Source organism: Oncorhynchus kisutch, linkage group LG8 (genome assembly GCF_002021735.2).
Source record: "Oncorhynchus kisutch isolate 150728-3 linkage group LG8, Okis_V2, whole genome shotgun sequence".
Classification (NCBI taxonomy): Eukaryota; Metazoa; Chordata; class Actinopteri; order Salmoniformes; family Salmonidae; genus Oncorhynchus; species Oncorhynchus kisutch.
Window position 1 is genome coordinate 47,229,042 of NC_034181.2, and position 16,817 is coordinate 47,245,858.

Sequence of the window (16,817 nt, forward strand, 5' to 3'; positions counted from 1 at the left end):
CCATGCGCTTGGATGCACCTCGCCACCTAGACCGGTTGATTCAGTTGCCCACAACATGCCTTCAGCACTGGCCCAGTGGAGGGATCCCTGGCTACTGTCACAAGCGGTTCTCAGGGGCCAGGCGTTGTTCCGCAATATGATCACGACCGACACGTCACACCAAGGGTGGGGAGAATTGTGCAAGGGTTACTCACTTCAGTGTCACAGAGTGCCCGGCATATCAATTACCTGGAACTTCTGATGTACATGGCGCTCAGGCACCTCCTCCCATGTTTTTTGGGCCGGCATGTGCTGGTCAGATTCAACAACATGACGACAGTTGCATACTCAACAGGCGGGGGGGGGGGGGGGAATACAGTCCCTACCCCTCCTTGCTGCGGAGCAGTGCGCATTTGCTGTCACTTTTGGTGATGCATGTTCCCGGTTGCCTCAACTCGGGGGCAGATCTTCTATCTCATAGAAGCTGATAATTCATTATTGTGGCTGGGAGGGTTTATCATTGATTCTTGTGGTTTCCCATTGGACCAGGCAGCCTTGGTTGACGGAAACCATTCACCTTTAAAGCGAACCTTTTGTCCCAGGGCTCACAGGCAGGTTTGGCATGTGAGGACAGAGATTTGGTTCCTATGGGCCTGTCCATGAGAGGGCCAATCTAATGGCTAGAGGTTTACCTCCGAATGTCATCGCTACCGTTCAGTCTGCAAGGGCGCCCTCCACGAGGGCACATACAGTTGAAGTCGGTTTACCTACACATCCATCCATTTACCTACACATCCACAAATTATAGTTTTGACAAGTCAGTTAGGAAATCTACTTTGTGCATGACACTAGTCATTTTATTTGTCAGAAACACAGTAGGACCCAAAAGCATAATCAGTGCTCTAACTCCCCCTTGCGCTGGTCTGGAGCAATGAAGTTGTGACACAGGGTACCGTACTAAACCACAAATTACCTCTAAGTCCCGCAGCATAATCACAAAACTTTTAGTGGAGCAAACACTGTACAACACCAATTTGGCCCAAGTTCCTGGGCTCTATGAAGAGCGGTATTAAATTGAAGGAATGAAACCAAGCCTCACACTTATCACCTGTGGAAGATAGGGCTTCCAGTGAGGCACAGATTTCATTGGCCTTGTCAGGCATGATTACAACCGAAGACGTGAAAGTGCAACTCCCCACAGTATGTTGTACCTTGTTTCCCTCCTTCAGGGAACAATAGTTATAGTCAGAACGTTACATTCATCTCCATGGGTTACACATAAAACGTGTTACACATTAATCGCAATAATCTCCATCAGCGTTTCCTGCTAGGCCACATCAAAAGGCTTCTCTAATAAAAAACTATTAAGATAGCAATGCTTTAGTTGCAATGAGAATTTTATCCATGCCTGTTCGTGGCTCTCATTGTTCTACCTAATCAGTTCCACCCCTGGAAGGAAGTGTTTGGCGCTAATGGCTTTGTGTGATAACGGCTTCCTATAAAGAGCAATGGGACTTTCTGTTAATTCTGTTAAGGAGTTGTAATGAGCCTTCCTTCCTTTCTGCATGGAAATACAGTGACTGCTCACTGTTGGGAATGTGTGAAGGACGAGTGATAGCTGTAGTGAGTGTTATCAGTGTAAGTGTAGGTCTAAGTGTAATGTAGGTGTAGAGCTGTAGTGAGCGTTATAGGTGTAGTGAGAGCTGTAGTATGATGTACTAGGTATAGATGCAGGGCTCTCTCACCTGTGGATGGTGGTGGTGTCTCTGGGCTCCCTGCCAGGGATCCTGTCGACATTGGGCTCCAGTGGGGAATGCATCAGGTTCAGGCAGGAGGCTAGGGACTGGCTGGAGTCCTCTCGGAATACTACACACACACACACACACACAAAACCATTGAGTCAATGTCGTGTGGCACAATAGGCTTGTGTTTACAGAGTTGACAACATGCTTAGAGTAGTCCATCCTGGACAATATGCTATAAAGAGTGTTGTTAGTATTTAAAAACGAACACTATACTACAGAAATCAAATATTTCCTTTACATTCAGAGTGCAGAGTAAAATACACAATGGCATCTGTTTTAACGTTTCATTCATGCAGAAACTACTAAGAAAACAGTTTTGACAATCAGAAATAACCAGATCTTTAAAAAAGGGATGTGGATAGCTCAGTTTCAAGGTAAAACTGAATGTGGCTCAGCTCAGCAGCCCATAAATTGCTGTGAAACTGCCTGGTTCTTAATAAAAATGCCAAGCAGCCACCTGAGAGCACTAAAACAGGAGCATCGATGCATTTGTGTGTGTGTGTGTGGGGGGGGGGTGGGGGGTATGTCTGGTGTGCCTTAATTTGAGTTAGTGTGAGAGACTTTCCACTTAATTCTCTTCTTCAGTAAGTCACATCGTCACTTCACTTTAAGTGTGCGATTTATCAATTCTTTCAGGGATTTCACAGCACAGTCTGAACCATTTAGGCTAGTATACAGTGTATTCTTAAAGTATTCAGACTGTCCATATTTTGTTAGGTTACAGCCTTATTATAAAATGTATTTTTTTAATTTTTTATGTACAATTCTAAAACAATTCTCCATCTACACACAATACCCCATAATGACAAAGCGAAAACAGGTTTTTTGAAATGTTTGCAAATCTATTAAAAATAAACAGAAATACCTTATTTACATTTTCTACATCTTGATTGAGTCAATTGATTGGACATGATTTGTAAAGGCATACACCTCTCTAATAAAGGTCCCACAGTTGACAGTGCATGTCAGAGCACTGGGAGGTGACCAAGAACCCGATGGTCACTCTGACAAAGCTCCAGAGTTCCTCTGTGGAGATGGGAGAACCTTCCAGAAGGACAACCATCTCTGCAGCATTACACCAAATCGGGCCTTTATGGTTGAGTAGCCAGATGGAAGCCACTCCTCAGTAAAAGGCACATGACAGCCTGCTTAGAGTTTGCCAAAAGGCACCTAAAGGACTCTCTTGGTCTGATAAAACCAAGCTTGAGCTCTTTGGCCTGAATGCCAAGCGTCACATCTGGAGGAAACCTGGCACCATCCCTACAGTGAAGCATGGTGGTGGCAGCATCATGCTGTGGGGATGTTTTCAGCAGCAGGGACTGGAGACTAGTCAGGATCGAGGGAAAGATGAACAGAGCAAAGTACAGAAAGATCCTTAATCAAAACCTGCTCCAGAGCGCTCAGGGCCTCAGACTTGGGTGACGGTTCACCTTCCAACAGGACAATGACCCTAAGCACACAGCCAAGATAACACAGGACTGGCTTTGGGAGAAATCTCTGAATGTCTTTGAGTGGCCCAGTCAGAGCCTGGACTTGAACTCGATCAAACATCTCTGGAGATATCTGAAAATAGCTGTGCAGCAACGCTCCCCATCCAACCTGAAAGAGCTTGAGAGGATCTAAGAGAAGAATAAGAGAAACTCCCCAAATACAGTTGTGCCAAGCTTGTAGCCAAGAACAGTTTTTCTTTATTTAAACATTTGCAATCATTTCTAAAAACCCGTTTTTGCTTTGTGGTTATGTGTGTAGATCGATTTAATCAATTTTAAAATAAAAGGCTGTAACGTAACAAAATGTAGAAAAAGTCAAGGGGTCCGAATACTTTCCGAATGCACTGTATAAAGAAAAAAACTTACCATGCAAAATTTGTGTTTTTTTGTGTGTATTAGCGATGACATCCTGGAAAGCTCTCTGTCTAGAGGCTTTGCCCTCAGTACATGTTTACTGGTACTTTTGCGTGTTCTGATGCAACCTCCAAAAAGAGAGGGGTGTTAAGAGAATTAAGATTGAAGGTAATTATCCAAGCCTGCGTAGATGTTGCATGCCTAGAGATATGAAAGTTTTGTTGAACTGACTCAGACCTCCCGTTAGATAAGAGTCAACTAAGGGGCATATCTGGCCTGTTGTCTCCACTCAAGTCACCAAACACATCCTGCTCCTAATAATAGGCTACATCTTTGCGTTCATCTTGCATTCATACAAGGGCAATTAATTGTTTCTCAGTCATTTCGGTTTTGCAATTCTTTACGTAATGCATAATATATCTTTAGGATACATAAGAACCAGTGAGGTTATGTCAAAGTTAGTGAATGCAAGAAAATAAAAACAAATCCTTACAAAAACACTTCCCTATGATGCACTCAAAACTTGTTTTAATTAGTCTTCTGCTGCTGGGAAATATGATTTAAACAAATATCAAAAGCATTGAGAATTAACCATTTCTGTTGCTAAGTGTTATGAGAATATCAAGGAACTAATGATAGCAACGCTGGGGGAACAAACCATCTGAACTGGCTTAAAACGGTCCTAGCAAGTGTATTTGGTTTAGATGTAGTAGAACTAAACTTCCTAAATATCTGAGCAAACAAGTTAGTCCTGCTTAAACTTGGGTGTGTCCCTGGATACATGTAGAGGTCATTCTAGAATCTCCTAATTTCCTTGGACAAGTGGCTGAAGTAGAGGAGCAGAGAGGGTGGCTGCATCCCCAACGGCACCCTATATAGTGCTCTACTTCTGACCAGAGCCCGATGGGTAAAAATAAGTGCACTATGTAAGGAATAGAGAGCCATTCAGAAATGAAGCCGGTGGATTTGCTGTTGAATGGATTGGGAGTGTCCATACCGTGACGCTGGCGTTGGTCATCAGAGAGGTCCAGGTCCAACATCAGGTCATCCTCATCCAGCTCAGACGAGCCCAGATTGTTCAGTACATCCTGAGGACACAATGGAGACATCTGTATGACTCGGTGCACTGGACACAGTTTAACAACAAGCTTGACGCATGGCACTTTACTTTCGGAGTAGGGTCATGAGTTGACTATAACTAGAGCCCAGTGTGTTTACTTGCACGGTTAGGGGGGGGGGGGTCTGGCACTATACAGACATATACAGGTAACTGCCAAAATAAAGGAAACACCAACACAGTGTCTTAATAGGGTGATGGGCCACAACGAGCCAGAACAGCTTAAATGCACGTTGGCATAGATTCTATAAGTGTCTGGAACTCTATTGGAGGGATGAGACACTATTCCATGAGAAATTCCATAATTGGGTGTTTTGTTGATGGTGGTGTAAAACACTGTCTCAGGCGCCGCTCTAGAATCTCCCATTAATGTTAAATTGTGTTGAGATCTTGTGACAGACGGCCGTGGCATATGGTTTACATCGTTTTCATGCTCATCAAACCCTTCAGTGACCACTTGTGCCCTGTGGATGGGGGCAAAGCCATGGTAGCCAAAATAAAGGCCTGTCCAGCATTTTTAAGTACCAGTCAAAAGTTGACACACCAACTCATTCAAGGGTTTTTTCTTTATTTTTACTATTTTATACATTGTAGAATAATAGTGAAGACATCAAAACTATGAATCGCATATGGAGTCATGTTGTAATCAAAACAGTGTTTAACAAATCAAAATATATTTCAAAGTAGCCACCCTTTGCATTGATGACAGCTTTGCACACTCTTGGCATTCTCTCAACCAGCTTCATGAGGTAGTGACCTGAAATGCATTTCAATTAACAAGTGTGTCTTGTTAAAAGTACATTTGTGGAATTAAATTCCTTCTTAATGTGTTTGAGCCAATCAGTTGTGTTGTGACAAGGTAGGGGTGGTATACAGAAGACAGCCCTATTTGGTAAAAGGCCAAGTCCATATTATGGCAAGAACAGCTAAAATAAGAAAAGACATATAGGTCAGTCAATTTCGAAAATGTCAAGAACTTTGAAAGTTTCTTCAAGTACAGTCGCAGAAAACATCAAGTGCTATGATGAAATTGGCTTTCATGAGGACCGCCACAGGAAAGGAAGACTGAGTTACCTATACTGCAGAGGATACATTCATTAGAGTTAACTGCACCTCAGATTGCAGACCAAATAAATACTTCAGAGTTCAAGTAACAGACACATCACAACATTAACTGTTCAGAGGACACTGCGTGAATCAGGCCTTCATGGTCAAATTGCTGCATAGAAACACCTACTAAAGGACTCCAATAAGAAGAAGAAATTTGATTCGGCCAAGAAACATGAGCAATGGACATTAGATCGGTGGAAATCTGTCCTTTGGTCTGATTTTTGGTTCCAACCGCAGTGTCTTTGTGAGACACAGAGTAGGTGAACGGATTATCTCTGCATGTGTGGTTCCCACAGTGAAGCATGGAGGTGGAGGTGAGATGGTGCGTTGCTGTCTGTGATTTATTTAGAATTCAAGGCACACTTAACCAGCATGGCTACCACAGCATTCTGCAGCAATACACCATCCCATCTGGTTTGCGCTTACTGGGACTATCATTAGTTTTTCAACAGGACAATGACCCAAAACACACCTCCAGGCTGTGTAAGGTCTATTTGACCAAGAAGGAGAGTGATGGAGTGCTGTGTCAGCTGACCTGACCTTCACCCAATTGAAATGGTTTGGAATGAGTTGGACCGCAGAGTGAAGGAAAACCAGCCAACAAGTGCTCAGCATATATGGGAACAAGACTGTGGACATTCCTCATGAAGCTGGTAGAGATAATGCCAAGAGTGTACAAAGCTGTCATCAAGGCAATTGGTGGCTTTGAAGAATCTCAAATATATTTAGATTTGTTTAGCACGTTTCTGGTTACTACATGTTATTTCATAGTTTTGATGTCTTCACTATTATTATTCTTCAATGTAGATAACAGTAAAATCAAAAAATAAATGAATAAGTAGGTGTGTCCAAACCTTTGACTGGTACTGTATGTATTTTAAGGGTTCATACATGGCTGTACTAGATCCATAATGGGTCACCAAAGCAAAGGTTATTAAAATCCAATCTCTTAATCTCATAATCAATGATCTTATCCATTGAGATTTTGAAGCCATTGACCCAGTCAACTTTGATGACATTTTCAAAGATATCCACTTCTAAGCAGTGGTTGAGGAATCATGTACATGACGACCCCTTCTCCTTTTGTCATGTTTCAAAGGGATACACTGCCATCTTGTGGTGATACACAGAAAAATGGTTACCACATCTGGTCTGTTAGTAAAAATTTGAAGAAAATATCAGAAGGTGCACAGGAAATGCAGAAGCTAGAAAATATGAATTACATACAAAACATCTAAGGGATTGTTATGGACAAGATTAAAGGTTGGGTAAAAAATAAAACTAATAAAAAAGATTTCATATCATTTGGATAACATTAAGAGGTAAATGTGATGCAGCTTTCATTGGTGAATCACACAATTCCAATAAGATGGATGTGTACTACTAACTAGCTAAAATGTCACTGTAGTGTACCACATTTCCAACAAAATATGTTCATGGGCAAGGAAACCTATTTTACTCATGTTGTAATTACTTATCAGTGGTGTCATCACCATACTGCACAGAGACATACAATTGGTATCCACGAGTACATCCGACTTAGGGTAAGTAGAAAAAAACGGTTGCCAGAATCTCTACAGTATCCCTTTACAGTTGGGTACATCAATGTGAATCAGAACCAGGCAGTGTCATTGTGTCCAAACAAAGCTCATGTTGTCCACTGTCACACCGTTCTTAATTGCCAGTATCCCTTCAAGAATATTATTGGTCTAAGAAGCATCCTCAATAGAGATGATCAATTAAAGGTTTAATCTGTGCCTGGGAAACTGACCCTAAATGTCAAGCTCAAGTCAAGTGTAAGAGTTATCTGCATAAAGTATAATACCTTTTGAAGGAAATGATTAGCCTACACTTATGAAGAGGTAATATAGCCCTTAATGCTCAACTAAGGTGTTCCTCAAGTAATAGTTATTGGAACAGGGTGTCAGTCCTCACCCACTGTTGTAAAATGACATCTATTATATACATCATTTGGAGCTAAATTAGCGTGTTAATGTCATCCCCCAGTAATAGATGTGTATTAAAACTCCTTCACTGTGCAAGCTCTGACCTTTTTACAATGCAATAATGTTTGAGTGAGTAACTTTATGCTAATAGAGATTTAAAAACGGTGGCTCGTTAAAACAAGGATCCATTTCATCAATGCCAGTAATATGGAAAACATTCAGAATAAGCAGGTGTCTCTTATTCTGCACATAGAAAGACTTTGGGTCAGTAGATATTATATATTTTGTGCCTGTGGAGTTAATTCAAGAGGACCAATAGAGAAAAATGTGCCGTTGCAGAGGTCCAGACTCCAGAGGTGTATTGGTTGACCCGAGAGGCATTGTGTCAACTATTAACTTGGTCTGGCCAGATGCTCGTGCTAGCAAACTTGCGACATTGTATAAAATATTCCCGGGCCCTTAGAGTTTCCCACGCCAGTGAGCTCAGGACAGACACAGCTGTAAGCTATTTACACAAGGGATAAGAAGTAATCAGGTAGGCCTATTTTATGATGTTTCCACCAGATCAGAGCATCACATTTTCTTCCCCTTTCATGCTGAGTGGTTATGGAAAGGGAGAGAGCTCTAAAGACTTTTCAAATAGGCTATGTTGAGGAACTATTGTCATTATTACTGGATGTAAAAACAGACTTTGTTGACTCGCTGTTTAAGGCGAAGAAAACATTACTTTGAGAAGTTCCACAGTGATGGTGAGTTAAGTCAATCAGAAATAGTATCAGATCCCCAAATGGGCACATTTATAGGCCTACATTTGCACACAGGCCAGGTTGCCTAGGCCTACTTCTATGCGTAATCAGGTGCACATCCTTAATGAATAAATTGACAACTGGATAATGGAATGAAATAACCCACAACTTTTTTTATCATAAGTGTAGCCTAGGTTGTGCACTCTGCAAACAACGTGTCCACTCCTACAAAGACAAGACAGTAATAATAATATATTGAATGCATTAACAGAAATTACCATAACCAAATAAATATTGACCATTAGAAATGATGGTAATTAACGGCAAATATACTACCAGTGATACTGGTGTGCAATTTGCAATGTCCACTCAGACAGGCATGAATCTGACAGGTGTCTCGTGTGCCATGATTTTAAATATATTTTACACTGCTCAACTAAAAAAAAAATGATATTGTCAACCAACAGCCTATCGACCAAACAATCGACCACTCAACTAAATAGGGTCCGTCCTAATTATCGCACACCATAGCAAAACATTTGGCACAGTAATAAAACAAGCGTTTCCTACAGGACAAATTCAAATAGGTCCCCTCCCCGTTTGGTCCATTTGGATCCTAGTGAATAATACACCCCTCATGAGAGTTAAGGAGGGGTTATTCATATAGATAATAATGGACTTAGTTTGTAACCCTTCACACAAATGATTAGTGTCAAAGTGTGTCACTCAAATCAAATAAGTGCTCAAACGTTTCCTTACCAGTCTACTACAGGCCAGGGGAGACTACAATTCCTACATATTTCGAAAAATGGGTTGGTTAACAATCTCTTGATGTACAGTATGATGGTAAAAATACCAGTTCCTTCAACATCCACACGGTTCTCTAAGCACGTCTTATGAAGTGAATACATGTACCGAACATAATACAATTTCACTTAAAAACAGTTTAGGCACTTTTGCCAGTTTAGAATGATTGTATGTATATCTTGTACCCAAAGTGTAAGACAGAGCAGGCATATCCTGTTGGCTGTTGAGTGTATTGTAATTATGACAGAGAAGGGAGGGATTATCTTCCCAGTATTGCCTTGTACTTGTCCAGAAAACTACTTTAGTCCACCTCTGCATCACACTTGACTGCTCATGAAACCACAAACCTACTCAACAGACAATGGAAAACACTTTAGCGTTTCACTGAAGCTCTACTCGTCGTACTGGATTGCCTTCTTTTTTTCACCCAAAGTTAAAAAAGAAGCTGGTAAAAAGAGACTAAATTGGTAATACACTCCTACAGCCACACTTCGTGATTCTCCACCAGAGCAAAAAAACAAGACGGTAGCCACTTAGATTTTATCGACCACAGATTTAGCCCCACATGTTAGCCCCACGTATTTCACATGTGCTTTGGAAGATGAGGGTTGTCGAGCCACCTCGAAAATGAAATAGATCTTAGTGGAAGCCTGAAAAATGTGGTGCACTACAGCAGTGGTTCCCAAGCTTTTTTGGTTACTGTACCAGCAACTGAATTTTGTTCTGCTCGGTGGCGGTTTATGCAGGCATGTGGATTGGAGTGGCCAGACAGGAAGGAGTCAGGCGCAATCCCTTGAGTGACAAGTTGCTGTCCTGTTGCACTGATCTGCAGCACAGTTAGTTAGATGATTAGTCTGTTTAATTTAGGGCGGGCTGTTATCCCCATGTAAGAGTGTAATCCAGAGAAGGATGCGGCCATGGACTAAGCTATTTAGTCTGCAGCAACAGTGAGGAGCCGCTAGCACCATTGCCAGCTCCCCTGCTGGACTGTCCTCTATGGTAATCCTAGTGTAACTGTGCTGTACTGAAGTGTAGTGTAGTTTAAACACGTACGAGGCTACCAAGCTTGGAGGACGACGAGTTGGTCCTCTGTTTCAGCAGCACGCTCCCCTCGGCAGTGCAATGGGGATCTTTGAGGTTAAGGTGGAGCCCCCGTGGCCCCCCGGCACCCTCCGAGGAGGAACGTAGCCGGCGCTCCATGCGCATCACCTCATGGTAGGGGCTGGCGCTGCTGCTGCACATGGACACTGTGGAGGGCAGAGCACAAGACACATGATAATATTTTTGCTGACGTGGAGGCAGGGAGCTAGGCAAAAAAGTGGCGAACAGACAAGTAGACAGACTGTCGAATGCAACACAGACAAACAACTGCAGACTACACGTTGGGGGGGAAAAACTTCAAAACAAGCAAACAATCAATTGGCTATCGCAAGCCTTGGGGCTGGAAGCGATCCAGTGTTTTGCAACAACAGCTTCAGTGATTTTATGGAAATAAATTATTTTAGGTGACCTTTGCACTAATGTAAAGGCACTTTTCCAATATAGTGAGGGAATAAGGCTACTTTTACTAATTGATTGAATTTGGCTTATAGATCTACATCATCACGGAGCACACTTTTTAGGTGCAAGTATAACTACTTACGTGTTATCACCAATACAAAGTAACCTAAGCAACAGACAGACAAGAAATAAGCTTACATCAGAAATGAACAATAACAGTGATGTGTTAATCATTATGGATAGCCTAACACTGCCCAAAACCAGTAGACTAACCAATGCAGTTCACAAACAGTTGTCTTAAGAAAACTATTCAGATATAAGGATGTTACAAGCAGTGCCACACTGTTTCAAGTTTGGTAGATGAACGGTGGAGTCTAGTGGGCCGTTTCAGAAAGACATAGCCAAAGGGTAGGAATTTGTACAGGTGTTATCCAGGTGTGACTACAGCCTACAATGTCTTAGGAAACCGCTGTCCATTGGTTAATAAATATACCTTTAAGAGGAAATAGTTCCCACTGTACTGAGAACAGGCACGTGGGCCTAAAATAGTGCTGCTCAACCCCCTAATTAGTCTTGTCGTTCTGACTTTGGTACTTTCAACATCATCCAGCCAAAGAGTACATAAAATATAGCCTACATTGTAGACCATACCTCTGCCTTCTGAATGTGAAAGCAGTGTAAAGTTCAACCACTTTGAACAGAAAATGTCTATTTGTCGGTGATCGAAAACACAAAGTCAGTCTCAAACGGTGGTAGGCAATACTGTGTGCAAACACTTTGGTTGGCCAAAATAAACTGAACAAAAATATAAAACGCAATAATTTTTACGGTTTTGCCGAGTTACAGTTCATATAAGGAAATCAGTCAATTGAAATAAATTCATTAGGCTCTAATCTATGGATTTCACATGACTGGGCAGATGCGCAGCCATGGGTGGGCCTTGGAGGGCATAGGCCCACCCACTTTGGAGTCAGGGCCAGCCAATCAGAATTAGTTTTTAATATTCCTCAGTTTCCCCAGCTGTCCGAGTGGTTGGTCTCAGACAATCCCGCGGCTGGTCTCAGACAATCCCGCAGGTAAAGAACCCGGATGTTGAGGGCCTGGGCTAGCGTGGTTATACGTGGTCTGTGGTTGTGATGCCAGTTTGACATACTGCCAAATTCTATAAAATGACAATTATCTGGCAACAGCTCTGGTGTACATTCCTGCAGTCAGCATGCCAACTGCATGCTCCCTCAAAACTTGAAACATCTGTGGCATTGTGTGACAAAAGTCCACATTTTAGAGTGGCCTTTTATTGTCCCCAGCACAAGGTGCACCTGTGTAATGATCATACTGTTTAATCAGTTTCTTGATATGCAACACCTGGCAGGTGGATGGATTGTCTTTGTAAATTAGAAAGGCACACTAAGAGGGACGTGAACAAATTTGTGCTTTTTGTGTATATGGAATATTTCTGGCATCTTTTATTTCAGCTCTTGAAATATGGAACCAACATCTTACATGTTGCGTTTATATTTCTGTTCAGTATACTTGTCAGTAATTTACAATTAGCTTTTCACAAGAGCAATGCGCCTCCTTTCTATTATCAATGAGTCAATCACATAGATATCAATCAGTACTCCGCATGTTATTCAATTAGTTGTTCAGTTCTTACCTGTGTGGGGTTTCCTCAGGTGGCATGACCTGTGTTCATGTCTACCGCAGCACGCTCCCTTGCCTGGTTCCTGGATGAACACTGTGTTCCTGGACCTCCTCTCAGACTGCTCTGGATTGGAATGGTAGCCTTTACTACGCACTGGGCCTGCCTCGCTCTCACTAGTCTCTGTCTGCGCTGGTCTGACCTCCTCCACCATCATAACATCCTCCTTCTCCTCTTCCCCTTCTTCCTTCTCTTCCTGCGATTGTGTTTGTTGTTCCGGTGGCATTGGTGGTGTTGCTGCTGTTGCTGGTTCTGTGACAGGGACTGCAGTCTCACACTCTGTGGTGTTTGCGGTGCTGGTGTCTGGCAGAAGGGGCTTGTCTGTAGCAGCTTGGGCAGGCATGAAGAACACCTGGGAGGTAGAGACGACGTGGCTGAAGTTGTCTGGCGTGGCGGCGAGGCTGGGGGCAAGCAGCGCATCCACCTCGGACACAGAGTCCTCTGTGATGGGGACATTAAACTCAGAGGGGGTGAGGGCCGTGGTGCGGTCCTCAGACAACATGGGCGACTGCAGGGAGCTCTCCCCCAGCAGCTCACCTGGCCACGAGCCCGGGGTACCCTCTGACGTCGGGGGCACTACACTCACCACTGGGGGCTTGCACTGCTCAGAGTTCTTGGAGAAGCGGTGGTGGGCAGAGAAGGACTTGGGCAGCAGCTGTTTCTTCTGCCTGTACGAGCGCTTGCTGTCGCCGCTGAAGTCATCCAGATACCCCGAGTCATCGCCCTCGTTGGTACCTGAGCTGATGCAGTTGATGAACACGTTCCTATTGACCGTGGAGGTCACCTTCTCAAAGTCTTCAGTCTGTGAGCGGGTGATCTTTTTCTGCCGGTGGCCCCCAAAGCCAAAGGAGTGGCGCGTCTTGGCCCGTGGAAGCACAGCGCCATCTTGGAAGCCCAGCGGAGGGTTGTTCTGGCTGCTGTTGGTGTCTTGGGCTGGGTCCAGAGGAGGGGTCTGGATGCGTGGCGGCTCACTGTTCCTCTTGCTGCTGAAGCTGATGGAGGGCGTGCGGAACAGGCTGCGGCGCTTGCCCGTGCTGCTGTTGCTGGAGTTGGTGCTAGAGGGGGATGAGGTGTGAACGCCATTGCCCACGCCGGCAGAGGATGGGGAGGAGGGCAACGAGTCCTGCCTCTTACTTACGCTCCGCCTGAAGATGGGCAGCCTGGAGACGAGCGTGGAGCGGCGCGACCCTGATTCGCCCATCAAGGTTCAGCGGCAGTCACTCTGCAAAACAGACATGACACAGTCAGAGAGACGCACAGTGAAAGAAATCAGGGCTTCGGGTTGGTTTAAAAAAGGTCCCATCAAGGGATGAACCACACAACCTCAACACCACAACCATCAGTCTAAAATACACTGTTAATTTCCTTGTGTGCATTTCCAAAAGTGCCATTTGACATACTACTGAAACTATTAGGCTACAAGTGTAATGTAATCTACAAAAAAAAGGTTGTGTGAATATAGTGTACAGTATTTATACTCTCTGTAAGATAGATAGACATGGTATTGTCTAGAGTGACAAAATAGAGGAAATAGGCCAAGTAGTCATTTCAATGCAACAAATCTAGCCTATATAGCAGCCTACAGTATTGTCCTCAGTCACACATTTCAATTTAAAACTGAGGAAACATTTTCCCGGAAACCTATAATTAAGAGTAGGCTATACATTCATTGGAATAAGCCATTAGACGTGATGGATCACACAACATTTATACAACTACACAATACCTCATAAATAAAACAATTACTAACTTCACTATAGCCTTATTTTGGACCATTCAAATGGAATGTTTTGCATATCCCAGCTAAAATTGCCCACGGGGGTATTATCAAACTTAGAAGTTCTATGAAAAATACAGAGATAGGCCACCTCCAACGCGTTACTGATTGCATGGATGGAGCAAAGTCCCACAGAGAAAAACCAGAGATAGTTAGGTCTATTTTCACTTGGAGTTGTAGGTTCAATATGAATGTCTAATAAGCCTAGTCAATTTCAACACAAGTTAGGCTAAGTGTAACTAGAAAGGTTGCGTACACAGTACAAAAGCTACAGAAGAGTCTTAGAACTAGGAGGCCATCGATATTATCAGCCTGACATTAGTGACATCTCAAATACATTTTATTATTATTATTTATTATAATAAGCTACTTGGCAAACAATGTTAATAAATCACACAAGCAATTAATACTCTGTCATGCCCATACTCGACAGTGCTGGTGAATAACAACCAAGTGGTTTTTTTTGTTTTTTTGGACAGAGGTATTTCTGATTCCAAAACTAAACCAACATAAACATGCCATAGATAGCATCCCAAATGGAACCCTAATCCCTTTATAGAGCTCTAATTTTAATGCTACTGTGTATCACGTGTCCTACTAGGCAAGTAATGTAATGTCTTGGCATGAAAAATCTTTCGACAGCTCTCAATTAATGGAAGAACCAAGGTGTGCAAAAGAATGGGTGGTTCCATCTGATTTTAATCACTTTTTGACAGCACCCCTTTTGATTGGAACAAAATTGGAACACACATACAGTGGGGCAAAAAACGATTTAGTCAGCCACTAATTGTGCAAGTTCTCCCACTTAAAAAGATGAGAGGCCTGTAATTTTCATAGGTACACTCCAACTATGACAGACAAAATGAGAAAAGAAAATCCAGAAAATCACATTGTAGGACTTTTTATGAATTTATTTGCAAATTATGGTGGACAATAAGTATTTGGTCACCTACAAACAAGCAAGATTTCTGGCTCTCACAGACCTGTTACTTCTTCTTTAAGAGGCTCCTCTGTCCGCCACTCGTTACCTGTATTAATGGCACCTGTTTGAAGTTGTTATCAGTATAAAAGACACCTGTCCACAACCTTAAACAGTCACACTCCACTATAGCCAAGACCAAAGAGCTGTCAAAGGACACCAGAAACAAAATTGTAGACCTGCACCAGACTGGGAAGACTGAATCTGCAATAGGTAAGCAGCTTGGTTTGAATAAATCAACTGTGGGAGAAATTATTAGGAAATGGAAGACATACAAGACCACTGATAATCTCCCTCGATCTGGGGCTCCACGCAAGATCTCACCCTGTGGGGTCAAAATGATCACAAGAACGGTGAGCAAAAATCCCAGAACCACACGGGGGGACCTAGTGAATGACCTGCAGAGAGCTGGGACCAAAGTAACAAAGCCTACCATCAGTAACACACTACACCGCCAGGGACTCAAATCCTGCAGTGCCAGACGTGTCCCCCTGCTTAAGCCAGTACATGTCCAGGCCCATCTGAAGTTTGCTAGAGAGCATTTGGATGATCCAGAAGAAGATTGGGAGAATGTCATATGGTTAGATGAAACCAAAATAGAACCTTTTGGTAAAAACTCAACTCGTCGTGTTTGGGGGACAAAGAATGCTGAGTTGCATTCAAAGAACACTATACCTACTGTGAAGCATGGGGTTGGAAACATCATGCTTTGGGGCTGTTTTTCTGCAAAGGGACCAGGACGACTGATCCGTGTAAAGGAAAGAATGAATGGGGCCATGTATCGTGAGATTTTGAGTGAAAACCTCCTTCCATCAGCAAGGGCATTGGAGATGAAACGTGGCTGGGTCTTTCAGCATGACAATGATCCCAAACACACCTCCCGGGCAACGAAGGAGTGGCTTCGTAAGAAGCATTTCAAGGTCCTGGAGTGGCCTAGCCAGTCTCCAGATCTCAAACTCATAGAAAATCTTGAGGGAGTTGAAAATCCGTGTTGCCCAGCAACAGCCCCAAATCATCACTGCTCTAGAGGAGATCTGCATGGAGGAATGGGCCAAAATACCAGCAACAATGTGTGAAAACCTTGTGAAGACTTACAGAAAACATTTGACCTCTGTCATTGCCAACAAAGGGTATATAACAAAGTATTGAGAAACTTTTGTTATTGACCAAATATTTATTTTCCACCATAATTTGCAAATAAATTCATTAAAAATCCTACAATGTGATTTTCTCCCCTCATTTTGTCTGTCATAGTTTAAATGTACCTATGATGAAAATTACAGGCCTCTCATCTTTTTAAGTGGGAGAACTTGCACAATTGGTGGCTGACTAAATACTTTTTTGCCCCACTGTATTTTATAGTAACATTATAATGGAATATAACAGAATAAAATACAAATAATAGTTTTCCCTTGTCATGGGAATATGTGGAACCATTGTCATAAAAAAAATATTTTTGCTCTTTCATTGGCTAGAAGAGTCCCATCTGATCTCACACTCGGGAG

At 42.8% G+C, this 16,817-nt stretch overlaps 1 protein-coding gene across 2 annotated transcripts in view; it reads right to left on the bottom strand.

Annotated features, from left to right (window-relative positions):
• The window catches only part of LOC109895604 (serine-rich coiled-coil domain-containing protein 1), a 117,909-nt gene that overhangs the window by 99,105 nt on the left and 1,987 nt on the right, over window positions 1-16,817 (bottom strand). For both annotated transcript variants that reach the window (XM_031830445.1, XM_031830446.1), the window contains exons 2-5: window positions 12,512-13,778; window positions 10,408-10,601; window positions 4,626-4,716; window positions 1,725-1,845 (exon numbers count right to left, since the gene is read on the bottom strand). In XM_031830445.1, the coding sequence (XP_031686305.1) occupies window positions 1,725-1,845; window positions 4,626-4,716; window positions 10,408-10,601; window positions 12,512-13,757 (1,652 nt within the window). In that variant the 5' untranslated portion in view covers window positions 13,758-13,778. The remainder of the gene's footprint in view (window positions 1-1,724; window positions 1,846-4,625; window positions 4,717-10,407; window positions 10,602-12,511; window positions 13,779-16,817) is intronic.